General features: G+C 49.1%; 2 protein-coding genes across 5 annotated transcripts in view; both read right to left on the bottom strand.

Moving 5' to 3' along the window:
- qsox1 (quiescin Q6 sulfhydryl oxidase 1) overlaps positions 1 to 5,024 on the bottom strand; it is a 27,048-nt gene extending 22,024 nt beyond the window's left edge. Inside the window, exons 1-5 of the mRNA XM_030372599.1 lie at positions 4,637 to 5,024; positions 3,547 to 3,641; positions 2,848 to 2,896; positions 1,826 to 1,928; positions 1 to 87 (exon numbers count right to left, since the gene is read on the bottom strand). The exon at positions 1 to 87 is cut by the window's left edge and continues 4 nt beyond it. Of these exons, the coding sequence (XP_030228459.1) occupies positions 1 to 87; positions 1,826 to 1,928; positions 2,848 to 2,896; positions 3,547 to 3,641; positions 4,637 to 4,904 (602 nt within the window). The 5' untranslated portion in view covers positions 4,905 to 5,024. The remainder of the gene's footprint in view (positions 88 to 1,825; positions 1,929 to 2,847; positions 2,897 to 3,546; positions 3,642 to 4,636) is intronic.
- Positions 5,025 to 5,945: 921 nt separating this feature from the next.
- Positions 5,946 to 27,477, bottom strand: part of cep350 (centrosomal protein 350) — a 34,541-nt gene continuing 13,009 nt past the window's right edge. For 2 of the 4 annotated variants that reach the window (XM_030372323.1, XM_030372326.1), the window contains exons 14-37: positions 27,200 to 27,357; positions 26,753 to 26,939; positions 24,675 to 24,919; positions 24,394 to 24,557; positions 24,045 to 24,155; positions 23,795 to 23,935; positions 23,577 to 23,710; positions 23,193 to 23,300; positions 22,704 to 22,927; positions 21,897 to 22,111; positions 21,286 to 21,558; positions 20,685 to 20,834; positions 20,139 to 20,302; positions 14,700 to 14,974; positions 14,333 to 14,499; positions 13,628 to 13,790; positions 12,819 to 12,979; positions 12,513 to 12,643; positions 12,344 to 12,411; positions 10,394 to 12,246; positions 9,434 to 9,958; positions 9,181 to 9,327; positions 8,905 to 9,027; positions 5,946 to 8,583 (exon numbers count right to left, since the gene is read on the bottom strand). In XM_030372323.1, coding sequence (XP_030228183.1) covers positions 8,416 to 8,583; positions 8,905 to 9,027; positions 9,181 to 9,327; positions 9,434 to 9,958; positions 10,394 to 12,246; positions 12,344 to 12,411; positions 12,513 to 12,643; positions 12,819 to 12,979; positions 13,628 to 13,790; positions 14,333 to 14,499; positions 14,700 to 14,974; positions 20,139 to 20,302; positions 20,685 to 20,834; positions 21,286 to 21,558; positions 21,897 to 22,111; positions 22,704 to 22,927; positions 23,193 to 23,300; positions 23,577 to 23,710; positions 23,795 to 23,935; positions 24,045 to 24,155; positions 24,394 to 24,557; positions 24,675 to 24,919; positions 26,753 to 26,939; positions 27,200 to 27,357 — 6,055 coding nt within the window. In that variant the 3' untranslated portion in view covers positions 5,946 to 8,415. The remainder of the gene's footprint in view (positions 8,584 to 8,904; positions 9,028 to 9,180; positions 9,328 to 9,433; positions 9,959 to 10,393; positions 12,247 to 12,343; positions 12,412 to 12,512; positions 12,644 to 12,818; positions 12,980 to 13,627; positions 13,791 to 14,332; positions 14,500 to 14,699; positions 14,975 to 20,138; positions 20,303 to 20,684; positions 20,835 to 21,285; positions 21,559 to 21,896; positions 22,112 to 22,703; positions 22,928 to 23,192; positions 23,301 to 23,576; positions 23,711 to 23,794; positions 23,936 to 24,044; positions 24,156 to 24,393; positions 24,558 to 24,674; positions 24,920 to 26,752; positions 26,940 to 27,199; positions 27,358 to 27,477) is intronic. The other 2 variants (XM_030372324.1, XM_030372325.1) reach the window with 2 other exon arrangements.

The raw sequence follows: 27,477 nt of genomic DNA, 5'->3' as shown, positions 1-27,477 counted from the left end.
TTGCCCACGTAAGAAGTGGATTCCTCAAAGATCAGGGCCAGATATTCCACGGTGTTCGTTTCAAAGAAGCTAGTAATCTCCGCTTGGCTGTAAAGAGAACAGACATAGAGCTGGGATTCAATACGCTGCTTGGAATTGAAGAAGATTGACTATCAATGGGTAACTTCTGGATTCATCACCGTGGACCCTTTTTAAAAATAATTTTGGGTCTATGGGACTATTGCGAAAAACAACTTGAAATTGATCTAGTATTGACCGAGAATGCTGAAGCTGTAATCAGCGAAACGGGCGGCCATGCAATCCTGGCCAGAAACACAAAAGAAACTGACTGGATCAAGGGAAAGATAAAAAATACAATTTCTGTTTCTCTGTGGGAATCCCTTCCATGATAACAATCGGAGCTCGTCAATGGCAGATACAAGCACTCAACTCAACGATCAATATAAAAGATTTGACTGATTCCCAATCAGTAATATCTTTTGATTTTTGGTTAAAGGATATGGGAATAAAAGACCAATGCCTTTGGTTGCAAACAGCTGCTTTAACAGTTTTCTGTTTTGTGTGGAGGTCCTAAACGCCAAAGACCATCCACAAGGGGAAAAGGAGACCGAGACCGGTACCACTGACAATGGCCCTTCACCAAAAGGCAAACACTGGGAGAGGCCATTAACAATCAGTATCATCCAGCACAACTGCTGCACGATTGCCAATGGGGAACGCCTGCCGGCCGTGATGGCACATGAGAGTTGGCCGTGCTACAAAGGCAGACAACGCCTTCCCCTCGAGGAAGGTTTGTTGTAACTTCCCAACAGTATGGTAAGAGACACACTTGGAGAGAGAGAGACCTCGACCTGTTGTGCGTGCTGCCGACCATGACCCCCTGTTTCCTTTGTCGGTCATCCAGGCTCTAGTTTATCCCTGAAGGCCTCCTAGGACTTTCGCCCCCCCCCCCCCATTTGGAATAAACCCCCTGTTACTTTTACCCACAACCTGTCTGTTTTTCCGTTTTTGGAGTTGACCACGTCTCGAGCAAACTGCCACAATTTAATGAGAGCAACAGTTTTCTAAATGCATTCTCATAAAAAAATGTGTCTTGAATTGTTACCCTGCGTTTCCTATGTGGTGGACATATTTAAAATGTATAAGCGCCCAGTTTATCAAATGTTATCGATGGCTTATAGTATACTATTGATCACATTTAGAAAATGCGATTCTAAATAACATCAATCACTTGGTAAAGTTAGTGTCTGGTTTGAGTGCAAACCAGACACCACCCACACATTACTTTATGGCAAATAAAAAGCTATTTCAACAACCCTATTTTAAAAGAGGAAGAAAAAGTCATTGTGTTGGGGAACTTAACCATCTGAGCTCAAGCAGAAGTTGAATTTGCCACTATATGGGGCCAACAACCAGGGTGCCTGCAGCCTCCATAAGGCATCCTTTACCACAACACCTAACCCCATACCACCAACCTGGAGGAACTATCCATCGGACTCCACAGCCACAGGTTTTTTGCCTCTAATGATGTCTTTGTCCACTTTGGACAAAAGCCTCAACAAAATGACTGAATCGTCCACAGAATGTCAAATGTTTGAGGTAAACAACATCAGCGCTATGTACACTCGTTTGCCGGTAAACAGAATATTTTCCAGCATGTGGCAGGTCAAAAGTTCGGGGTTGGGGGGGGGGGGGGTGGAACTTTGCCCTCCACCCACTCTTTTGTTCCTCACCCTGGAGCTCACTTGTGGTTCCCTAGTTCCCTCCTGGTAGGGAACCACAAGTGAGGTCCAGGACCCTGGTTTCGGTGGTGGGGTACACCTACCTTATTGGCTCCAGGGGAGGGCAGGCGGGGGGGGCCGGCTCCTCATGGGCCTCCATCCGGTCTACGATCAGCTGACGCAGAACCTTCAGGTCCCGGTTGAATCCTGGAGGGGGTCGAGGGGAACACGGGGCATCGTCACACTGGGGGTAACGTCTGATGGCTGGTCGTTTACACAACCGCCTACACAGAAGCCAGCTTTTGTTTGCAGGATTTTTGTACGTTTTTTTGCTATCAGGTTTCTCTATTTACATTTATATTTAGATTCAGGGCATTCAGCAGACGCTTTTATCCAAAGCGACATACAATAAGTACATCGATCAGAAGAAGAGAAACAATGTATTGCTGTCGGTACAGTAAAGATATTCATGGAACCAAGTGCCAAGCACTAACGGTTGCTAGGTTAACCCCTTCCCTGTATAGAACAAGATAGCTTTGTGTAGCATCTTATCCTCGCTAAGTACTGTTTTTAAGTGCAAGGAAGTACAACTTACAATAAGTGCAATAGAGGGGTGTGGGGGAGCTATGCAGAGTCTAAGTGAACTTTGAACAAGGGAGTCTTGAGTCTTTTGCGAAAGACGGTGAGTTTATTTTGTGGAAGAGGTGCTCAACATCAACGAGACAAACCTGAATAAATAAAAGGTTGAATAAAAACGAACAACATGACTGACTTCAGTCTATCTAGCAGAAGTGCAGCCGGTGGAAGTGCTTCTAAAGGACTTGTTTGCATTGTGATATCTTTGCAGTCAGCTGTGCAAAGAGAGTCAATAAGCAACTAGTGGACTGAGATGGAAATTTAAAAAGAAAAGAAAAAACTTGAAACTATGTACATATGACATACGCTTTTTCAAATGCTCCACTTGTAGCACAAAGATAACCTGAAACATTGCTGTATATTGACAATGAAAGAAAATGACGATGTTATCAAAGGGTGGGGATGGTTAATTAGGTCAACATGAGTTTAAAAACAACAGGGTTTAAATACACTGGCTCTATTTGTTCCCTGGCACTAACAGTTGATTTACCTCGGATGTATTTTCCCATAGAAGCATTCGTGGAGTAGGCATTGAAGAACTGTGAAGAGAGGAAATGGAGGAAATGAATGACATCCGAGGGAGGGGGTGGGGTCGGGGACATTCACATACCCCTGACAGAAGCAAAAAGCTAAAGAAAAGTGTTGCGTAATAATAGATAGGGCCCCAAATAGGCCTGCTTTAACTACTCATGCTTTCCGGTTCCAACCAGTCACAGATGTTTCCTAGATCATTTGAGCTCCTTCATTGGGCCACCATTGGGTCAACGTTTAGGGTTTGACCCCAAAAAAAAAAAAACGTATGAAGCTGGGAGTTCCTTGTGATGTGGACTAAGCCTATATTTATTCAGTAATGGCAAAACTAAAACATAATAGTTTTACGTATGTTTTCCTAAATGATGCAGACTGTTGTTTCAATGTGTGCTCGGACAACAATGGAAGAGGTCGTTGTCTATTTGCAGACCAGGGTTTTTCTCCACACATTACATGGATGAATAAGTAAGAAGGTTAATCAATTGAATGGACAGAATTTAAATACAAGGTAAAAGAGATTAACGTTTTGTCCAGCACAAATCCGGGCAGACACGGATGTTTGCTGATCCAACAGCAATATTATCGTTATCATATTTCCCTCTTATTTGGAATGGCTAGGTCAGGTCACGGTCAGCCATGTCCACACCCGTCCACCGACCTTAATGCTCGGGTAGCCTGAGATGCCGTAATCCCTGCAGACCTCAATGTTCTCGGCACAGTCTATGGCGGCCAGGTACACAGCAGGCTTCCACTCTGGAGAGGAGGAAGAGGAGGAGAAAATAAAGAGGGGAAGAAAGAAGCCGACATCCGAGTGCCTGCGGTGTTGAATATATCCTGCAGTGTGGACCAAACTGGCGGTGAAGAAAGAAACTGTTGTTTCTGTGCCATCTGGAGGGATAAAGTCGGCCAGTGCTTGTCCGACCATAAAAGCAGTGTCTTTATGCAATCTTGGCAAGACAAGGTAACAGCAGCCTATGCATCGGATGTTTTGGTTAAACGTTGGTGGAATCCAGTGCCTCTTTAAGGCCTATATTATGATCCTTTATACCTTCCTGCCCCTGGCCTGAACTCCCCTTTACGGATCTGTGGAGCAGATTTGCCAGTCCATTTAATTCACTAAACTAGTGTGAGGTCGGTAAGCACTGACCAAGTGGAACAGTCAAACAAGCGTAGTCAATTAAAGTTATGTCATGCTCCACCACTAGCCACAAGGCAATATCAATGATCTCACACACACACACACACACACACACACACACACACACACACACACACACACACACACACACACACACACACACACACACACACACACACCATTTTTGGAAAATATGAATAAAAGAACAAGAAATTACCTCCTTTATCCTCCTAATTGCAATACAAATTCAAGTTCATGCCAAGTTTGAAGTTGCATCTGTCCATATTAAGGGATCAAACATGTTATGTATGATGCCTTAATATTGACATATGCAAATTAGACGGGAGACGGTTTTGCGTAAGGAAACAGAATTTAGACTTTTTGATCACATCATATGCTCCAATAAAACACACGAAACCTAAAGCCGAATACATGTTGAAAACTGTGAATTAGGGATTGGAAATTGCAACTGCAATACTCAGGCATTTGCAGACATTTTTTTTGCAACCCAGTGAATGCCAATGTGAACAGATAAGAAACTGGGACGATGACAGCTTACCAAAGTTAGACAAATAGTTAGTGTGTCAGCCAATGCGAGGGCAGTACGAACCTTTAATGTCTCTTGCAAGACTTTTGTAAACAGGAGAAAAGTGTACGCAGTGACCACACCACGAAGCGTAGAACTCCACCACCACTGCAGCCGTGGAGTTAATCAGTGCCGAGTTCACATTTTGCGGGGTTAACACCAATATCTGATCAGAAGCGGTGTACAGTCCGGCTCCGGTAATGGATGGAAAAATGAGTAAAAAGCACACCAACACCCTGGTTACTGATGCAACTTTCTGAGGTAACCCTATATGATCCGCAAACCGAGACATATTCGACAGGCTGCATACAAGACTGTCAGTACGCACGGAAGTCCCAACTACTACATCAAAAACTGACCCTAACTTTATTCCGCTAGAGGTTTGTGTTCCAGCGCCCTCCCACCAGCGGACTAGATTCACAGAGGTACCGTGGAGGGGCGGGGGCTCAAATCGTGCATAATTTGCGATCATTTGCATTGGACGCCGCGTTCCCTGCCTATTTGGTGGGCCGGGAGAAGGTCTTCGGATGTAGCGTTATCCCGGTCTACTGCAACGCAATTTCTGGGTTTTGTCTTCATTACCCGTGTGCGCCATTTAAAAGTGAGAACGGGACAATGAGAACAACAAAAAAAAAAACAACGCAATGAGGACAAATATGGAGTTTCGGAGAATATTTCGACAAAGTAATACCTTAAAAATGTAATGAAAAAAGGAAAACGGAAATCCGTCTATTGAAAGTCCCGCCCACTCTCGCCTCTCAACCCTGAAACTAGTGAATCTCTCACCAACAACGCTCACTTGAAGCAGCACACCGTGTCCGTTGCAGGCGTCACTCCGTGCGAGTAGGGGCCGCCTCTCAGGAGTTGGCGTTATGAAATTGTGCTCGATGGGAAGATATGGATACATCCTTCTGTATTGACGAACATAATGTAAAATGGACGACAGTTAATGTCTCAATGGACGCACAAAATGTGAAAATAATGTGAACATATTTAGGTAGAGATCCATTTAAACTATTAGCGCATAGATGGAATCATAACGATGGATGATAAGTCATCGATCAACAGCTCCATTAGGGTAGTCCATGGATTGATCACTTATTGGCACCTGATTGGTCTCCGGGCCCTGAAGACATCGTGAATCAATATAATTACTGTGCCCACACCTAAAATATAGTCCCAAAGCAAATAGTGCTGTGTAAATTATGGCCCCCTCAGCGGACTTTGGAAAAGGGTTCCTCTCAATATGATGCTTAAATTGTGTCCTTTTTACACAAGGTTTAGCCTACTACAAACGGTTAACCAATCATGATTTAACAAATTAACAGAATGCTTGTAGAAATAGTGAGAGCTTTATTTACAATTTCAACATTCATTTTAGTTTACAAATATATACTATGTTCATATTTGCAAAGGCGAGACAGTGTTTATTTAACAATCGCTCAAGTTACAGTGAACTGTGAATCTGATCTAAGTCAAGAAAGACATTTGTATATTTACAACTGTAAAAGAATTGTACAACTCAAGTGCACGTTATCTCACACTCACATTATAAATACTCATTAACATTTCAAAATCTACTAGAGTTAATCTGATTATCAAACCATTTGTGCCCATTTTTACATTTTTATTCTCTGGGTCAAATTAATTGATATCGATTAAAATTGAAGTGAAGTTGCTAAATTACTTTTTATCTCACTTCTTAGGAACAAGTCCCTGATGTGTGCTATGAAAAGCAAGTCCGTTCCACAACTACCACTCATTAACCTATTTAACCTAATATAATCTTATTCACAGACAAAAAACAGCAAAAGGTCCGAGATATTTGGTCCGTACATACAACTGATGTATGTGACCAGATTGACAGCATAGTTACAAATGAATATAACTTCTTCTGTCTAACAATAAACTCAGGACAGACATCTGACAAAGGTCTGCCATGGAGCATTCTCTTTTTCTTTTGTACTCATGTTAGTTCCATATACCTACAGACCACACACATTGAGAAGTACAGCATGTACTACAGGATATACAGATTGTATATCCCAAAGAATGATGCACGCGTCTTCACATCATGTAGCATAACCAATACAGGCAAAGAAATACTTAGACACTCCGACAACTTTCATTCCCATAGGTTAAAAGGTCACTTTTATAAAAAAAAAAAGACGGAAAAGAAACGCACAGACACCCTTGCACATGCTCTGACGTAAATCATCATCACAGTATTTGTCTTGGATCATTGTAGTGAACATAAGGACCCTGAAACTAAACCCACCGTGTTGACAGTGGACTGGGTGTTTTGTCAGCCCGTCAGCCATGATACGTCGCTTCTGCAGGCCGACAACGGGGTGTACGTGTGGAATGGAGAGCAGTGTTGTTCCCGATACAGTTAATCAGTAACAGATAACCTGTGCCCCCCCCACACACAAACAAACAGAAGTATGGGAAGGTATAAAAAAAAAAAACATACAGGTTATATCTCTGAGTCACTATAAGCTATGCAAACACTGAAAGGGGATAGATAAGAAAAAGGCATCTGGAAACTACGCTGGGGCGAGTTTGATCCATAAGGCAAAAATAAGGAGCATCAGAGGAGTTCTTAGGGTGGAGATGTATCGTACAATCGATGGTGGGCGACATACAAAAGGAAATAGGTCCAAAGAGAGGGCGGAGACATTGGAAAGGGTAGCAAATAGTGTTTCAGAGTTTAAAGTCTAAATTTATATAGAAACAAAAGAGGCACTTCATGGATGCTGTGATGAATCACGAGACAGTACCATGCTACATTCTTATGGTTAACTCTTTAAAAAGCATATGTAATGTAATGGCTACTTTGTTTGAAGAGAATTCAGTAATTAGCAAGCATCATTTCAGATGGTTAGTGAAGTCAAGTCCTCAATTAATAACAAATTGTGTGTGCCCCCAAATTCGTAGATAGCAGCATGAGTGAATCTTTCAAAGAGTACAGAGTACAGCCTTTGGGCCAACAGGTCACTGACCTCCTGGGCACTTTAGAGAATAGTTGAGAAGAAAGAAGGAGAAACAAATCACTTATATTTAAATATTATATAGACAGAAGTCTTCTTTTTACGGTTTCCATAATATTCATTCAAACCCTTTGTACATTTTATTGCCATTTTCCACATTCACATTTTTCTTTGTGCTTTAGATTATTTAGATTTGTTTTTAACTAGCTTTAAATTACAAAATGTTAAAAATCTGTTTTCAACATTTAACAGCATAACTTACACATGTTTATACTTTCTCCAATCAAACAATTTCTGAATAAATATTACAATTCAGTAGGCATTAAGTGGGACTTAAAAAAAAAAAAACCTTGGATCTCATCAGATATATATTTCTATTCTTCTGTTGCATCACTGTTGCACTTCGTCTTCAAAAGACAAAACCTGGTGAGGTTGCTACAGTGGGGCGCCCATAGCCCAAACACCGTTGAGCTAGCAGCACTTATGGACAACGCATGCTGAGAGATGTCACAGTCTATTCTCTTCTAGAAGGTCCACTTGTTTTTTGCGTTTATTTGATATCAAAAGGAGCCACTTCAGCAGAGAAGCCTGGGTAGCCAGGCGCAGGAAGGCTGGAGCGATCGAGAGGTGTTTAGTGTGGGCTGAAGGGAGCAGTCTTTGCCGAGAGGTAATGGTTGGAAAGAAGGAAAGGCATCTGGAGGCGTCTGTTGGCACGTCGGCCAACTGGAAGCCCGGGCACAGTCAAGTGGCGAGTTGGCCGGAGGCTGTCCAAAAGGTGAGGGGGGTGGGGGGTACCCACGGGGTCGACCGGTCTCAGGAGAGTGCGTCCCGTGCGGCCCTCTGCTCGTGGATCTGCGTGAGCACGTCGGCGGTGTCCTTGAGCAGCATGTCGAAGATGCTGTCCGCCAGCTGCATCTTCACAAACAGCTCGTCCTCGTCGTAGTTCACCCACTGGGCCTCTTCCTCGTGGAGCTCCTGGACCTGAGAGGGAGGGCCGGGGAGACACGGGGGGGGGGGCAGAGGCTTGAATGAATACAAAACGTCAAGGGGACATGTCTTTTAAAGCATTTATTTTGTAAACAGAGTAAGTGCTGTCATGCTCCACCACTAGCCACATGGCAATATCATTGAGAGAACACACACACACACACACACACACACACACACACACACACACACACACACACACACACACACACACACACACACACACACACACACACACACACACACACACACACACACACACACACACACACACACTGTAGTGTATCGGTGGGGGGGGGGGCTTCCAACTCCTACCAGTATGTGGTCTACTCGGTCCCGTTTCTTCCTGCCGAACTTGAGCATCTTCTGCCAGTCGGTCTTCTGGCTCTGGTCCTTCCTCAGGCCGTACAGCTTCAGCACTTTAGTGGCGATGAATTCCTGATGGACACGTACGTGACGAGTTCAGTCACAGCGCATCTCAAAAGACCAAATCTGAATTCGTAATTGGTTGTTCCCATCGACATAGCGAGGGCACGATAAACCACAAACCAGCAGGAAATGAAGAAGATTCGACGGCATTCGACGCTGTACCTGGACCGTGGAGATGTTCCCCGGCATCCTGACCCTGTGGGAGTAGGAGGAGTTGACCCGTCGCGGCTTAAGCCACAGCGGCTGGTTCGCGTTGGGGTCTTCGCCAAAGATCTCTTGGAGGATCTCCCAGGTGAGGTTGTAGACCCCCTGCAGACAAAGAGCACAGGGACGGACGTGAACAGGGTGGCGGCGGTGTGAGGCGGGTGACTCAGAGCAACGCGCCGTGTGCCGTCGGGGGGGCTCGGGGTCTCACCTGTCGGTAGCTGCGGATGCAGAGGTCCTCCTGGTCCTGCCCGTTGGCCTCCTTGCCCAGGTACCCCAGGGAGGGCCGGGGGACCGGCAGGCCGGCCAGCGTCAGCACGTCCGCCGCGCCGAGGCCGCAGCTCTGCCAGATCTCGGCGGTGGCGGCGTGGACCAGCCGCTCCACCTCCGTGGCCGAGTGGGGCACCACCATGGGGGGCTGCTCGGGGAGCTTAGGCAGCAGGGGGAGAGGCAGCTCGGGCCGGGGGGGCGTCTTGGCCTGTGGCTCTCCGACCGACGTCACGGGCCTCCCGCCGCCCACCCTGTTCTCTTCGTCGTCGTCGTCGTCCTCTTCCTCCTCCTCCTCTTTTTGCCTCTGCTGGCGTCGCTGCTGTTCCCGGCGGGACTTGAGGCCGAAGTCCTCCTCGAACCAGTCCTGGTCGTCCCCGAGGTCGTCCAGCAGCTCGCGGCTCAGCTCCAGCTCGGCCAGGCGCTTGGCCAGCTCCTCCTGACCGCTGGCCCCCAGCACCGGGCTCTCCTGCGGGGACGGAGGTGAGGAGACACAGGCCACACGTTCATCTCAAGTGTGGGACACGAAGTGCAGCAGAATGAAAAGGCGATGGAGTCACATGGGGCTCATGCTGTGCGTTTGATTCATTCAATCGGTTTGTTGAGGGAAACAAAGTGACGCGCAGGTCAACCGCGTTCGAAAAATATCCCGACATAAGGAGATATGCACTTTGGCTGTACACATTCTGATAACCAGGGCTGAGCCGGTGAGGTAAACAAACAGCCACTCGTCAATACGATTGGTATGTGCAGTCTGTGGAGGTTTCCATCAATTATTGACATGTGAGCCGGTTAAGACGTTAAGATGAATAACACAAACTATAAATATTTAGCTATATAGAAATCTATTCTGCATAATTCCAGTAGTGTAATCATTCGAATACCATCCCAGAGAAAGACTCACCGGTCGGTTGCATAGCTCCGGGGACGACAACTCCTCTTTTTCCGTTTCCAGGAAGAAGGGAAGACCATCTTTCTGTTCCGACGGAGAGACCCGCCCCTCCCCCTCCAAGCGGTCGGTAAACAGCTCTCCGTTCATCCGGTTGGCTTCCATTATCTTCCTCTCCTTGGCCAGTTTGACCTGACTCAACTGCGTGACAGCATCTTTGACGAAGTCATTGAGAAGCGTGTCAGCAAAGGCACCGAGAGAGTCTCGTTCCTTCGCTTTCCCCTCGTTACTCTTGTTGTCAAAATCGTCCATACGCTCGTTTGGAGTGACTGATGAATGGTGAGAGTCCAAATCTTTATGTCCTGTGTGAGGAGTTCTCTGCTTCTGGCCCTGTGTGGCTGAACCCATCTTGTCCAGGTCAGAAATGAGGAGAGTCGTGGGCGCGTTGTCAAACTCCAGTGAGCCATCCCTGATCCGGCCATTGGGCACGGTGTTGTGGTTACGAGAGTTACGAGAGTTTGCATCCAGAGCATCAATGTTCTGGTGGTGTACCGATGGATGATCGGCCTCATCCCGCGGCTCTTTGTACCCTGACCTGGGTGGATCATCACAGGGGCTTTCCTCAGTCTCCTTCCTCGGCTGAACCGCGCTCTTCTCGTCGTCTGCTTGTTTACTCCTCTCGGACAGGTCGTCCACAAACGAGTCCTCGTCCTCCGTGGTGTCAACGGAGACGTCGAACCTCTCCGGCAGGCGGGCGATCTTGTCGGACGGCGCAAAGATACCGTGGCGCTCCTCGCACACAAAGTACACCACCCCGTCGTAGGTGCCGTTGTTGCTGCCTTCCGACTTGTCGAGCTCCACGCCGGCCCAGAACCCGTTGGCGAACCTGGTCGGGCCTTTGAACCTCAGGGTTCCGGGCTGAACGTGGCTCACGAGCACCCGGTCTCCGATGCAGAAGGTCGGCATCTCGTCCTCCACTGGAGACACGCGTGAGAGAGATGGAGATAAGGCTGGGGAGTGGTTTAACTCATTCCTGGTTTCACCCTGGGACTCTGCCGTCTTGTCGTTGAGGTCGAGCAGCTTTCCAGAGTGACGGCTGTCGCTGAACTCTTCAGAGTGTTCACTTAGCTCCCCTGCGATGTCCTCCTCGACCTCCTCGTCTCTGCTGTAGGAGGCCTGCCCGGAGACGCCCCCAGAGGGCGGCGAGACCGGAGAGGTGGGCTGGGAGCTGTGCCGGCCGTCTCGGGGGGAGGCCTCCGCCGACGACTCAAAGTCATCGTGGTAGCCGTCGGTGACGGTGACGGAGGGACGCCGAGAGACATCAGCCTCCTTTAGCGGAGCTTCTATCTTGGACGAGAGGGAGGCGTTGTCACTGGAGGACGAGGTGCCATCTTGATGCCATGAGAGCTTGGGCTCCCCTGGCAAAGAGGAGTCCCTTATCTTGAGGCCTCTCTCGTCCTGCCGGCTCTCGGATGGAGAATATATGTCGTCTTCGTTCTCAGAGGGAACATGTTTAGAAACAGACGAGTCCTGGTGAGATGTGGGCCCGTTCGTCTCTAGTTTAAGGAGAACTTCCGAATGGCCATTTCCAGACTTGGAGCTCACAACCCCCGCAAGGTCCTCTGATATATCAGACCTGTGGTTAGACACAACGCTTTCGTCCTCTGCTCCTCCACGCAAATGCCGGTCTCCCTTGTAGATGGACGTCCTGGAGGGGCCATCTGGAGCACCCAGGGCCTTGACCCCTGGGGAAGGCTGCTCTGGACTCCCGTGCGCTGGGGTCGGGGTGACTGTGGGAGTGTCCTCCTCCGAAAGCTCCTCGGGTAGAGAGGTAGATCTACTCCGGCCCAGAGGAGTTCGGTCACCTGCTTATAGATTCATAAGGAATAAAAAATACATTGAATCAGTTGCTGAACATGTTGTAAAAAACGGTTTTGATACGCGTCTAAAATAATTGAAACCTACCATGGATGGATGAATGGCCTTCGTCAGAGTCGGACACCGCCCTGGAGCGCCTGCTGCTGCTGTCAGAACTAAAGAGGAAGAGGTTTAAAGCACTATCCCAACCCCTCCTGTTGACATTATACAGTGAATGATAAGTCAGCTATACGACGCTGGTCATGGGATCAAATACCTGTGTGGAGGCAGAGCTTTGCTGTTTTCAGTGGCAGAGGCAGCCGCGTTGATCTGAGGTTCAGCTGCCGATTTGGAGTCTGGCTCGTTGTTCAGCTCCGCCTTCGTCTTCTGGATGAAATCATCGTAGGACTTAAGGAAGAAAAGGAAAATTGTTGTCCTCTGGTTCCGTGAAAGACTACTGTTTAATATCAATACGTGCACTCATGCAGTACAACAACCCACTCCCCACACACACACACACACACTTCAAAAACAAAACATTAAATCAATGATTCATCCCGACCACACACTCACAGACACTTACCTCGAGCTGCTTAAGTAGACTGGCTTCCTGTGCCTTAAGGCGCTCCTTGTGTCTCTTCTTCTGCTCCTTCTTCAGCTGGTAGGCCATCGACTTGCGCTTCTTCAGCTCCTCTTTCAGGGCCCTGATGCGACTCTCGATGTCGCTCTGGTCTGACATGGGATCTGTAAACATGTTGCCCCAAATTCGATCAGAATGCAAGCTCAGAGCAAACTACTTAGATTAGCAACCACAATTGTAATCCAACTTAGTGCACACTGAATTCCAGACCAAATTCTTTGCTGATTAGAGTGCATTGTATTTACAAAAAGTACATATCCAGGCACTTCCGTCGTCCGTATCCGGGCATTTTCCTTTCATTTTAACCCAAGGATGCGAGTGTGTTTACAAACCATCAAATTCAAGACAACATACGGGTCATATCCGATAATGAACAACGATTAAGACATGCCAATAAAACACAAATACATACACAAATGGACGAACAGAAGCCATCGATACAGTTCGCTACGGCATTAAACCTCCGTTGATGGGAGACGTAGTCCTCAAGTGCACGGGAAGCCGTCCTCTGCTATACCCTACTTTGCTAAGCAGGTTATGTAGCGGGGAAGTGCTCGCATAATGCCTTCCTGGCAGCATCACATTATGCTTGACTATAGTCTGCCAGCACTATAGCTGCAGTACGCCTTCTCTCCCTCTCTCTCCCTCTCCCTCCCTGCCACAGAGTTCTCCATCCGCTCGACTATGATGACAAGCCGTTACTTCGCGTCCATTTAAAAAAAAAAAAAGGCATGTCGCGTGTCTGGACTCACCGGTGTGTGTGGCCGTGGGGGGGTCACCGGGCCTGGTTCGAGCCTGCCCCGGTGTGTGGCCGGCGGGCCGGGGAGGAGGGCGGAGCAGCATCTTGGTCCCGCTGCCGCCGCTGCAGTCTGCCGCGGAGGCAGTAGTGCTGAGGATGGCGTTGGCCGGGGGAGACTAGAAGAGAGCAGACACGGGGGAGGGAGACGGAACGGAGACAGCTCAGGATGTGGTTCGCGTTCACACGGGCAGGATGTGTGCACTCGACTATTGCCTTCAATATGCACAATCAAACTTCATCAACCTCCACCATCCCTGCTAGCCCTGACCGAAACCGTTAAAGCGGACAGTAAAATGACTTGCTGAACGACTACGCCGAATGCTTACAAACTCAGCATTGCCGGGTTTACGGTTCACATTCTGACCAGCGTAGCTTTGCTTAAGCAGTGTTTGCCTCTTTTATAGCTCATTAGCATGTACTCTCTAAATTCCCTCAACAAGCCTAAACTGAATTTCTCAAGAGCGTTTTCAAAGCAAAAGTTGGACTGGATTTGAACTGGAATTTTGTCCATAGAGAATGGAAATAAAATGTTAAATGTACGTTTAGGCAAATTGAAAAAAATAAATCCGAGCCTGCCATTGCGCAAACAAGGAAGACTGTTCTATAATGAAAGACATTCAAAGCGATAAATCATGTGTTTATTTATAACCGGGCTTACTGGTTTGCCAGGAGACGGAGAGGCGGAGGTGATGTCCTGGCTGCTCTGGAAGGAGGCCATGGACGTCTCTGGGACCGAGGCAGGCGGGGCTGTGGAGGAGCTCGCTGGGGTACTCGAACCCGAACGCTCAGGGCTCACTGTGGAGTAATCCTCCTCACCCAGTCTCCCTGGGGACATGAACCAAAAAAAAGAGTCCATGATGAAGATGATCACATGCAGCTGGAATACATGTCTGGCAACTTCAGCGATAAACACATTTATTGGGAGACATTTATCCCCGAATGCCCCCTTTTGAATTCTGATGCAACACATCAAAGACACCACAACAGAACGCCCACTTAAAAGTTTAAATCAGAGCTCCCGTTACCTCTCTTCTCGTCGCTCAGGGGTTCCTGGTTCTGCCGGCAGCCAGAGCTGGTGCCGACATCAGAGGTCTCCCTCTGAGCGGCCTCTGGAGACCACCTGCCGGGCTGAACCTCGACCTGGTTCTGGTGGTGGGCCTGCCGGTCGCAGACGCCCAGGGCTTCCTTCTCCATCCTGCGGACCTCCGCCTCCTCCCGGTCCAGACGCTGCTTCCACTGCAGGAGCTCGGCTGCATGGTGCCGTCTCTGGAGCAGCTGCTGCTCCCGTTTGGTCAGGAACCTGGGAGAGGTAGAGAGGTAGGTAGAGATGTAGAGAGGTAGGTAGAGAGGTAGGTCGAGATGTAGAGAGATGTAGAGAGAGAGAGAGAGAGAGAGAGAGAGAGAGAGAGAGAGAGAGAGAGAGCGCAATGTAGAGAGAGAGAGAGAGAGAGAGAGAGAGAGAGAGCGATGTAGAGAGAGAGAGAGAGAGAGCGAGAGCGAGAGAGAGAGAGATGTAGAGAGAGAGAGAGCGATGTAGAGAGAGAGAGCGATGTAGAGAGAGAGCGATGTAGAGAGAGAGCGATGGAGAGAGAGCGATGTAGAGAGAGAGAGAGAGAGAGAGAGAGCGAGGGCGAGAGCGAGAGAGAGCGCGATGTAGAGAGAGAGCAAGAGCGAGAGAGAGAGCGATGTAGAGAGCGATGGAGAGCGAGAGAGAGCGATGTAGAGAGCGATGGAGAGCGAGCGAGAGCGAGAGCGAGAGAGAGAGAGCGAGAGAGAGAGAGAGAGCGGTAGGGAGATGTAGATTGTGAGGAAAGGAGCGGGGGTGGAGGGGAAGAAGAGGTGTGGGGGGAGGAGAGCAGGACAGAAAGAGGGCAGAGGATGGATGAAGAGGCAGGCGGAATAGAGAAAAAGGTAAAGGAGGAGAAGAGAAATTGGAGAGCAGGTTGGGGTGAGAGGGCAGAACCACAGGTGAGGGGAGGTGAAAGGTTTGGGAGGTGAAGGACAGTGGAAAGGCACCAGCAGCCAAGCGGGAGAGGAGAGAGAAAACGTCCATGGATCAACATTGGAAAGTTACGCGAGGGTTAAAAATACAGACGCAGACACCCCCGACCAGCTTCACATCCCCTTTTTCACTGCACACTCCATTCCATATTGGGGTCTGCCACACCTGGCCAGGCCCTATAGTATCACACCCATACCCACACACCCATGCAACCATGCCATCCTTAATGCCGATTGGTTCTCATGGAGAACTCACCTCATGAAAAAAAAAGAAAAGAAAAAAAAAGGGTCAGGCTCCACTACCCAAGGCCACACAAATGGGAGGAATTGAGATCCCTGGGTTCGAAACATGCGTTCAGGTAGGACACAAAGGACTCAATGTGGGTTGGATCTCAGTCACAAACACAACATCCACCAAAGATATGATTTGTACGATTGTGAGACAAAAAAACACAACAAACCGAGAGATATTAATCAAGCGTCCACACTCCAGTCTTCCTGTAAGTGTGGACTGGCAGAACAAGGCTTTGTGACGACGCTCAAGGACATTCTTGGCTTGGTTTATTTAAACAAATAAATAAATCCCTGTATTATTTATTAATCTGCCTAAATTAAATCCATCCGCATTCAAGGAGAACATCTGTTCAGAACTCTGGTCCTTCACAGTTATGAGTGCCACTTGGCTTGGCGTTATCCAGCCTAGATCTAATTTAGAGGCCTTTGCCTTGACCCTAATACATACTGATGACAGACCAGATACTGAAGGGCCCGGCTGGGGGAGGGAGTCTCTTTAAGTGTCCTCCCAAATTCTATTAGAGCCATTGGCCATCTGTACTTATTATTCCATCCCAGGCACAAGTTACCTAATAAGGAGGGCTAGTGAAGATTTACTGGGCCCATTAAAGCGATACACCGCTTTGTCTACGTTCATTCCACGGCTGAGGCTCCTATGTCTTCAGCGGTATGTTACGGTGCGATGCCATCAATAAAACCGGTTATCTCAATGGCTCGATGCAGGGCCCCAACAGCCACTGGCCCCCACATGAGGGGCTCTATGGGTAGGTCTGAAAATGGGGATGAGAGGAAAGTTTTGTGGTGCATAAAGCTGGGGTTTCTCATCGTAAAAGGATGCCCCATGCCCCTTGAGGGACAATCGGCAAACACCTGTAAAGACTCTTAACGGTGTTGCGACGACTCAAGGGGACCACTGTTCCTTGTTCGCAGTCCCTTTACGAGCGACCATGCTTCCATCCAAAGAAGGGGCATAGCGGAGCGGCGCGCAATCCCTGCCTGACTTAAACACGAGCCGAACCAAGATCTACGGCCTCATCCGGTGAACCGTCATGTCGTCGTGACGCTTGGCTTCCACGGTCGTTAGTTTCACTCACAACCGCCCACTATTCCATTCCACACGAAACAAACAACCGGAAATCACCCCAAAAAAAACAACAAACAACCAAACAACAGCCGCCCCGCACCATCTACCTCCGCCGTGCCCGGCTCTGACATCAGAGTGGCGATGGCCGAGTACAAGCATGCTCCGTGGGCCAGGTGGCGAGGCAGGGGAGTGGAGAACATCATTTATACTTCAGGGGACGCTGCTGGACGCTTTTCACATGCGTCTCCCGACAGGTAACGCTTGTTGTCCGGAATCTCATTAGAATTATATAATAATCAAATTTGGTCATTTCTATATTAGTTGGTCAATCGCCATGCTGTGAGAGGCGCATTAGCCGGGGACAACGGTGAACCCCTTCTCTGTACAGATATGCGTTAGGAGGGGATGAGCGTCCCCTAGTATAAATGATGGCTTGAGGAGGAGGGAGTGGAGGGCAGCACGATACAGTACCTGACCAAGTGGTTGTAGATAAAGAGCTGTAGTTTAGGGTGGAGATTGGGGAGACAGACACTGAGGGAGGCCCAGTGATGGGCCTTAAACACAGAGAGGAAGTAGTGGACAGGAGAGCAGTGTCTGTATCCCACACACGCACACACAAACAGAAACAGAAACACACATTCACACACACATAGTTGACACGCAGATTCAGATGGCACAAAGACAAAAAGGAACATGAAGGACGGTAGAGAAACAACAGGAAACGTCACAAACGACAAATAAGGACAAAACAAAAGCAGACGGAGGGGGAGAGAAAAGAAAGACATGAGGAAATGTGTTTACTATCCTGTCGGTTGAACGGGATCATCAAGTCTATCTGGAAGGCTAATGTGTCGGGACATGCATCAGCACCGTTATATTATGGCCTGTTCTTTTTTTGGCAAGATATTGTCTACTAGCGGGGATATGTGATTGGATGTTACCTACAAGGAGGCCAACGGACCAATTCTAAACCTTCAACGGAGACATTTGTGCATTTTGACTTGAGATTACCGTAATATAATTGTACATTTATTGTAGTGTTGTTAGTAGACTTAATTTAGCTGTTGATTGCTGTTGTGGTGTAAGAAGACCAATATGGAATGTAGTCGCATGTTGCTTTGGTTTGCAGGATTCAAACTAGGGCTTTGACTTTTGCCCAAAAATCATATACGAAGTTTGTTTGTTTATTAATATTCATCAATATTATTCAGACCATTAAATGCCTTCAGTAAGACCTGGATTGGGCAATCGCATTGCGATCCCAATGTTTGTTTACCGCGTTGCTATGGTTACCGGTCTTGCGTGTTCCAACGGTTTGTTAGGTTTCTAATAAATCGCTGTCTAATCAATACTTCATTCACTGCCTCTTCCGTGCTCATTACAATATTATGAATAGACTGCGTCGGGTTCTCCGACGTTTCTTCCTCTTGGCCTGCCCATAACAGGTTCAAATATTAAGGGCTGCTTAATATTTGTTCGAAGTTTGATTTATTTTTTGATATTCGAATTATATTCGAATAACGAAGTTCGGTGTCAAAGCCCTAATTCAAACACTGTATTAGTATATTGCCCTGTTTCCCGTAACGGTCAATAGGCCTGTGGTTTTGGACAATGTTCTGCTTTGGTAATGTGTGGACCAAGCAAGGGTTGCAGGGCTGGTGTGCCTGCACGTGCCACTCATTCTCTGCAGCTCATCCAGAATGCAGCAGCCCAGCTAGACTTCCACCTACCCAAGCTCTCCAACGCTCCGCTACTTGTGACTGCTCAAATCTGGTTCAAGTCACTGGTACTGGCCTATCGTGCTGCGAACGTCTCCGGCACTCACTAAACCCAGGACACGCTCGGACCATACAGCCCAGCCCGTAGCTCAGCCTACCATGGGTTGATACTTCCTCAGGGCCTGCTGTCCTGGTTCCACTCACTTATCATTCTGTTGCCACTCATCTTTGTAAGTTTGGAGCACCATATCTGAATATCCAGCAATGAATAAAGGAAGCTAGATGACTGAAATGAAAAGAAAGCCATAAAGAAGTTATAGTAATATATATTGCTGAAGGTAAGCCAGCATGCCAAAGCACAAGTAGGATTTTAATTTACAGTAAAAGGAAAACCTCAGTGTATGCATCTGTTCATTTGGGGCTACGGGGACTTTAGTTCTTGGTATGAAGAAAGTAATTTCAGAGATATTCAGGTAGTAGCACAGTCCGTATATATTTAGTGGTTGGGTGCCTTCAAATAATTGTTGACTATTATGTTGAGTCATTTAGGGGCTCAATGAGAAGTTCTGTGAGCATGTTCAAAGTCTAATCTTAAACAAGTACCCATTTGTTAGAAAAGTCTGTGTTTTCAAACTTTCCAAGTGAGGTGATGGTATCACCTGACCCCGTTGTCATAGGAGACCGGGAATATTAAAGTCTCTCGTGTCAATATGGGTGTTGGTTTACAATACAAAAACAAAGCAGAAACTATTTGGACAAAGGAATAAAATGGTTCTATCTGCGTTACAATCATTGCAGACTGTTATTTTAGCGGTTATCAAAAGTGACCAAAGCTAAGGTTAGGCAGCAGTAGCCAAAACAAGCATGCCCATAGACGCATCCACGCCACCACACTCCCACGGAGCAGCTCCCTTCTCTGAGTTTTTAAACCTTCCACAGAAACACAATCCAACCTAAAACATTGCTGATTCCCCGTTATGCATTATGCACAGTTCAGCAATTGGCAAATGTTCACTCCCACATTGTAGTATATAGGCCAATAGTGGAGTGCTCATTCATACATTTTTTTGGAGTTACTATGTAGTGCTGCCAGAAAGCACAGGCTATAGACATAAGCATCACTTGAGACACCCAGCAGAAACCTTCCCCAGGGGGTTTAAAAAGCCCTACATCTGTTGGGGCCAGTCAATGAGACAAAGTCAATCCCAGCCAGGTGTGCTCCATTAACTATACATAGTTGAGGAGTAAAGATAGCATTTGTCATCAAGAACATTCTGTAAATGTCATTGGATAGGACAAACGATGAGATTTCAGATGAAATATCCGTGATCATGACAATGGCTGTAAGGGGTAAAACAAGGCCTTACTTCTCGTCCGCGTGAGAGTGCATCTTCTTCAGCTTCTGCATGATGCTGCTGGTCTCGCTACCGGAGACAGAGAGTGGGGGAGACGGGCTGCGGGGGTCCCTGCACGCCAGCATCAAGCTGGGGGAGGCCGCCTCGGACACCGGGGTCTCGGACATGGGGGTCTCCTGGGGGGGGATCGGAAGGCGCGGTCAGACGCAGACGCAGCAGGTTTGGAAATGTGCTTCTACATCCTTCGTTCGCGCTTATTGTGTGTTGTACGTCCTGGCACTTGCAAATAGTACTTAACATTGTGCACGGGAAACGGATTAACCTAACATTAGTTTGTGCTCGGCACTTTGTTCTATGAACTTCCTTACTGTACCGACAGCGGTATATTGTTTCTCCTTCTTCTGATAAATGCGAGACGCTTTGGTTAAAAGCCTCTGCTAAACGCCCTAAATGCAAATGTAGACAACTTGTCTAAAAGCCCTTTGAATAAGCACCGTGTCTGATACGGTCTGTGGGCCTGGGCCTTAACGTCGGTAGCGAGACGGCGGTGCTACTGACCGGGGGCGCGTCGCCTCCGGCAGACTTGAGGCGCTCCTTGAGCCTCAGGGTGTTGCTCCTCATCCTCTCAATCTCCTCCTGCTGCTTCAGCAGCAGCAGCCTCTCCTTCCTCGCCACCTTGTTGGCTTCCTGGAGACGCTTGATCTCCGCCTACACAGACAGACACAGACACACACACACACACACACAACCAGACAGACACACACAGTGAGGGGGGTATCAATGGGCCTTCCTGGACTAGTCACCATCGACTACTGTGTGTATGGTCTGATTGATGTGTGAATATTGATTGACCTGTTGCTTTAATATGCATTCATTTAATTGTTGTTTGAAGGGTAACTCTGTGTACACTTTGGCTGTATTTATAACGCTAGGAAATATAATCCTTAGTTATTCCCTAAAACACAAACAGCTTCATGAGCATGCTTCTTATACACCATCATCACAAAATCGTTCAACAATATCAAATTCACAGTATGAGGCTCTCCAAACCATCCGTCCTGTAGCGTCACCTCCACTAAGCTTCCAGATGTCTGAATCTCAGCTGTAAGACTCCCTGCCTCTGACCTTCCCCTCCCACCCTCACCCCTGCACTAGCTACCTGCTCCTGCTGTAGCTTCATCAGCAGGCCCCTCTGCTTCTTCCGGAGGGGGGGCATCTTGTCGTCCTCCCCCTTGTCCCTCAGCCTCCTCTTCTGGTGCTCCAGCCAGGCCATCTCCGTCCTGGTCTTCTCCTTGAGGGCCTTCTGCCGCAGGTGCAGCAGGGAGCCCTGGTGCTGCAGCCTCACCTCCTCGTCCACCATGTACTGGCGCACCATGTCCATGGTGAACTGGGTGAAGCTGTCCTGGCCGCTGGCGAAGGTCTGGCTCCCATCCTGAGGAACAGGAGGGGGGGGGGGGTTTAGTTATGTTCAGGGAATGATGACAACACTCATGTCGGTCAGAAGTAAAATGTGGGATGACTGAAAAGGAAGAGGAATGTGATAAGCATGAAGAAAAAGTGTAAAGAGCAAACTAGATATACTGAGTAAGAAGTTGGGCAGAGTGTGCATCATCGATTGCTGAGGGGAAGAACACGTGTCTGGCAGCAAACAACGTAGTCACTCGCGAATGGGCCATTTTCCTCAGTCGAGCCCTGCCATTGGCAAACAAGTGACTCAGCCGGAAAATCAACAGAGCGCACGGCACGCAGGCTTTGACATGCTTCCCTCACCTTAGAGCGGTTCAGGGGCATAGAGGCCAAGCTCCTGTCGTGGGAGGCCGGCTCCTCCTCGGATTCCTCATGCGGACGGGACTTCTTATCCAGGGTGACGCGCCGGTGCGCCTCCGACGGCAGCAGAGAGCGAAACGAGCGCTCCTCGATCTCGTCCTCCGTCATGGACTCGTCAAACTTCAGAGAGTAGTCGGTCGCCACTGACGTACTGTCTGCTAGAGGGAAGGACATGAAACGACCTCAGTGTGCCTTCAGGACAAGGTTGATTCACTGGGTGGCTACCCCGACTGAAGCTGAATTTATCCTTTACTTCAGGAAGGGCTGTAATCCAATCAAGAAATTAGATACGTTAATTATGATCTATCACGCAAGCATTTTAAAGTGTGCTATAAACAACATATCAATGCCTGACTTTGTTGCATTGCATAAAATGAACGGCATGGGTTCTGAACGTTGGTAAACATATAAACAATTTCCATGTGTTCATTTGGGTTAATAGCAGGCCAATTGACCTGACATGAGGGTGCCCTATGTGTAAGTGACTTGTTTGGTATCCTAACGCACGTATGGTAAGAGGGGAGTCATTTACTTTCCCTCTGCAGCCACAGTTGGAGGCTTCTGTTTATATTTTACAGTGGACTTCTTGAATTCACACCCTCTCACTTTCTTTGCACAGAAACATCAAGAGAACCAGCAGAGCGGAACGTAAAGCGATCTGCTGATGCTAATTCTACATCCAGTAACTCCCTGGCCGCTTGGATTGGCGGACGTCGATCGTTTCCTTCCGACACACAACCCCGCTGGTACCTTTCTCGTTGAGCACAGAGTGGATGCTCTCGCTGACGAGGGAGTCGTCTGCGGCCGTGGCAGCCTCCTCCTCTACGGAGCTGTTCCCCGTCGCCTCCTTCCCCCTCCTGGCCGACTCACGGCCCTCCTCCGCGGGCTCCTCCTTCCTGCCGTCCATCCTCCGCCAGTCCCTCTGCGCCGAGGAGTCGTGGGACCGGTCCAGGTAGCTGCTGCTGTCTCCGCCACTGAAGGAAAAGGAGGAAGAAACGGAACGAAGAGTTAACAGATGGTGTAAACACGACGCACGGAAACCCTTCTCGACGCGGGGTATCTGAAAGTGTACCGAGGAGAGATTCAGGAACAGGAACTATTCACTACGGTTTATGTTCTCGGTTGAAACACAGATTCTTGGGCAATATTTCACTGACTTGTTTGATTTTTCACTGAGGAGAAAAAAAAAGAGCAACCTATTAAAGCGCCCCGCTTTTATTTTTTTTATGAGGCTCATACCTGATCTCAGGTCTCCTGTAGGGCAGGGAGTCAGACTGACTGAGGCTATCCAGGGAAGAGAGGGGCTCCCCAGGCATGGGTCTGCTGCAGGACCCCTCGCTCCTGGAACTGAAGGAGGGCACACAGAGAATAACGACCTGGTTCATATTTTGTAATGCATTTGTTATCCATCTTAGGATCTGCTAAACTGCATCAATGATTAAAGACCATGATACTTTCTACCCACAGTCATGTTCCGGTCTGTATATAATTGTAGTCTTTCATCCTAACCGAAAGCAAATCTCATCTGGATGAAAAAGTAAAGTGTATGCGCTGCATATCTAATTCGAGGGCCTAGCAAGTCGTGATCTGCAGAGCATACAAAAAAAAAAGTTTGTGCCTCACCTGTCTGATTCAGTTCGTGCTTGAGGCGACTTCTTGTTTGAGCTTCTGTGTTGGTCCAACGCAGTCCGGCTCTGGCTCTCGGCAGCGCCGGTCAAGTCCCCCGGGACCATCTGGGACCGGGTCAGCTCCGCCATCTGACACACAACACGAGGTCAGAAGTCAGCTCGTCGCCTTGGAATGAGAGGACGTTCACCTGCGGGCACATTGTAGAGGCTGACCTCTTTGATGTGACGGGCCGCGTCGGCCGTGTAGCGCGCCGCCTCCGCCTGCTGGCTCATCATCTTGGCGGACGCTTCCTGGAGGCCTCCCAGGGTCAGCTGCTGGTTCACCGCCATGCTCTCCTGCAGCTCTGCGTGGGCCTGGAAGGGCACGCACACATCGATCACACCAGGCACACAGTAGACGAGGGTGACGGGTGTGTGTCTGTGTGTGTGTATCTTTGTCTGTGTGTGTGTGTGTGTCAAGTACCCTGGCAGCTCTTTGCCGGCTCTCCTCCATGTGCAGCTGTGTCTCCAGCGCTTCTCTCTCGGCCTTGATCTTCAACTCGTACAGCTCGCGCTCATGCCGCTGCTGCTGCGCCTGCAGGGTCAAAAGGGTCAAAGGTGAGGTTGACATGTGCACCGCACTTGAATGCCGTTAAAACGTATTCCATTTAGTTACAAAAGGCCACCATGTTTTCCACTGCTGACGACTTGACTGATATTAACATAATTGAGCATTGCATATTCCATCGTTAACCAATTATCCTTAAATATCTAGCGACAAACCCCCCCCCCCCCCCCACGCCCGACTGCCCCTGGATGGACTCTCCCGTCACCTTCAGTATCTGGGCCAGAGACACGCTCTCCTGCTGCGCCATGGACACCCCCCTCAGCCTCTCCACGTCGCCCAGCTGTCGCACAGACTCCTCGATGGACTCCAGGTAGCTCAGCTCCGCGGTCATGCGCTGCCTCAGCACACCGGGGGCGTATTGCCGCTCGCCTGGGGGGGGGGGGGGGGGGACAGACCGGGTTTAGGGAGGTAAGGGGTGATGCGGTATCAAGGGTTGGGACGGTCGCAGTTGCAGTGGAAGAGGGGGTGAAAGGTGGTTGACCGTACCTGTGGTCTCCTCTCTGCCACCGAGCGATGGCAAACGGCCATCATTGTGTGCGTGTGGTGGACTCCTGGTTGGTGGGGAGGCTGCGGCACCCTGGGCCACGGCGCCTGCTCCCCCAGAGGAGCCGCTCCTGGGGGAGACCCCTGGAGACGCTCTGTCTGGAGGGGACCCCGGGCCAGCGGGAGTGCCCGGGAGAGAGGCCAGGCCAGGGCTGCCAGCGGGCGTCTTATCACCGTCCTGCCCCAAACTATAACCCGGGACGGAAAACAGAAGGATGCAGAGAAGGTTTGGTGTGCGGTTCATGGCAGCCGATTGTGATGGTGAGGCGGTACCTCCATAGTGAAGCACAATTCACACACAGGTTGCTTTGTAAAAAAAAAAGAAAGAGTAAGATAGTGGAATTTAAATATGTAAATAAAGCACTTGTGCTTCAAGTATCTTTGTGGCAAACTGTACAGGCAGCAGGCCCAAGGTGCTGTGGCGTCTATATGAAACGGTGGAGCAGGTTGACTTAACAATGAAGAAAAAGGGGGCCTTGTCTCGGAGAAGCCTGCTGCCGAGTGCCGCGGTGTAACCTGAGTCACAGGGACCCCGTATCAAAAGCCATATTGTACTGCTGCTCAGCGCAGCCCCGGGGCCGAGGCCCACGCCTCCAAAGGAATCAGGGCATCGAGTAAATCCCCTGCCTGGGACCAACGGGACAAACAATGGCACCCCTTTCCTTCACGGCCCTGTCCCAGACTGGGAAAGAGCATAATGGCCTCAGTGTCAACTGACACAGTAACAAACAAATAAACAAACCAGATGGACGGCAACGGTGCCCAAGGACCATAAAAACACGAGGAAACAATGACGACGTTGGCGATCCATGTGCTGACTCCTCGCGAATGATATTCCCTAATTATAACGGTCACTTTTCACAGTGAGACGCCACACAAGCACAACAACATTCCGGTTTGACTTCCCGTTGGTCGTGAAGGGTCGGGCTATGACTTCAAAAGCTCAAAAGGGCTCGTCGCACTCGGAGGGGAAAGACGGAGGAGCTTCGAGGTATGGCAGGAATCTACCACCTGGGTTTCAGGACCATGCCGCGGAAGGGCTTAAATGTCACGACTGGGCGGGTTGTGGGGGCGGGGGGGGGAGATAGAGAGAGAGGGAGGGAGGGAAACAACAACAAGCTCTCTTTCCCCTCACCTCTCCCATGGCCCCATGCCCAGGTTGCGGCAGGGCGGCCTGCCCCTGACCAGCCGTCTCGCAGGGCCCCGGCGAACAAAAGAGCCCTGTGTTCGGCCCTCCGATGGAAGGGGGGAGCCTCCTCCGGCCTGCACGCGGCCGCCCAAGCCCCCCACCGCCCCCCCAGCCCAGCGGCTGGCCACAACGCTGCTGTATGGTCTGGCAGCCTCCGGCAGGGAGCACCGCACCCCCCCCCCCTAAATAGTTAGCACTTGGCGCTGAGATAAATTACCCGAGGCGTAATTAAATGGCTGACAGCAGGGGCTGCGGGGGTCACAGAGTGGTACTAGTGTAGCACCCTGCTCTGCTGCTGAACAGTCAAGAGAGAACTCACGTTATGCGTTGCTGCGCATACAGGCGTGGATTTGCGTTTCCATTTTCTCTTGGCGTACCAAAGGGAGAGGAACACCTGGGGCGGACGTGTGGACGTCCCGAGTCCGTTAAGATACTACCGATAACACAGAGTAGCCCTTGAGATGGAAACAGATTCAGGGACGGACAGCAGCTGTATTAACTCCTATGCCTCATAAGCATATTCTGTGCACCACTTTCCCCACTTGAACAATCCCTCTGTGAGGACACAAAAGCAAGCGGAAGGTATGACGGGATACAGCAGAGGTGATTGGCGGATGAGGAAAATCCATACGCATCGGATATCTCCATTAACCTCCTCAGACCGCCACAACTCCATAGACTCCACAGAGCGCCCCACAACGAAGGCTTCAGCAAATCTTCCATCAAAGTGACCATAGCAGAGAACATCTGGCTGGAACCTTGTGTGGTTGACTGCTCACTTACTAAAAAGATCAATCAAGAGGCTGCAGAGTCTGTATTGGGTGCAGCGTACCTTCTGGGAGACGGCTCTGGAGCTCCCCCTAGTGTCCCGTCAGAGTGGTGGCTCCTAGGCTGGCTGTGGGCAGAGCTCCTCTCCGAGCCCCTCTTCCTCGAGTCAGCAGACCGGGTTTCTGAATGCGGGGAGCAGGGGCTCTTCTGCTCGTCCGGCACAGTAGCGTCACTTCGATCCGACGCCGTTCCTGCAAGGAGGGCCGGACAAAAACATTGTATGTTTTTGAATGAACCACCGAACGGACGCAAGAAAGAAATCCTTTAATAAAACTGTTTGAACTCCCTCTCCATGCATATCTGGTTAGAAAATACAGGATAGAATTACTTTATTTATATCTTCAGTCTTTGTAAAATGAGAGTGCCTGAAAATCTATCTGCATGTATGGTCCATTAAAACCGATCGTTTTGTAAGTGGGTAGGACCCCTCCTGAAAGTGTTGTGCACCCACCTCTCTTTCCTCTGGAGCCCCGGCAGACGGACGAGGAGCCGGAGGACAGATGGGGGGACTGCAGGGACGAGTGGTGGGACGGGTGAGGAGAGCTGAAGTCCCCGTTCCTCTTGTCGTACGGGGACCTCCTCATCAGCTCCTCAAAGTGACTCTTCACACTGATGGAAAACACGACGCAGACACAAACGTTCCCTTTAAATAAATACTGTACGAATATAAAACAAAATATGTTGTATGTTAGTGTGGATTCAACACCCAAGGGGTTTCTGGAATGACAC

Source organism: Gadus morhua, chromosome 12 (genome assembly GCF_902167405.1).
Source record: "Gadus morhua chromosome 12, gadMor3.0, whole genome shotgun sequence".
Classification (NCBI taxonomy): domain Eukaryota; kingdom Metazoa; phylum Chordata; class Actinopteri; order Gadiformes; family Gadidae; genus Gadus; species Gadus morhua.
Note: the sequence above shows the minus strand (reverse complement) of the source record. Positions and strands in the feature narration are given on the sequence as shown.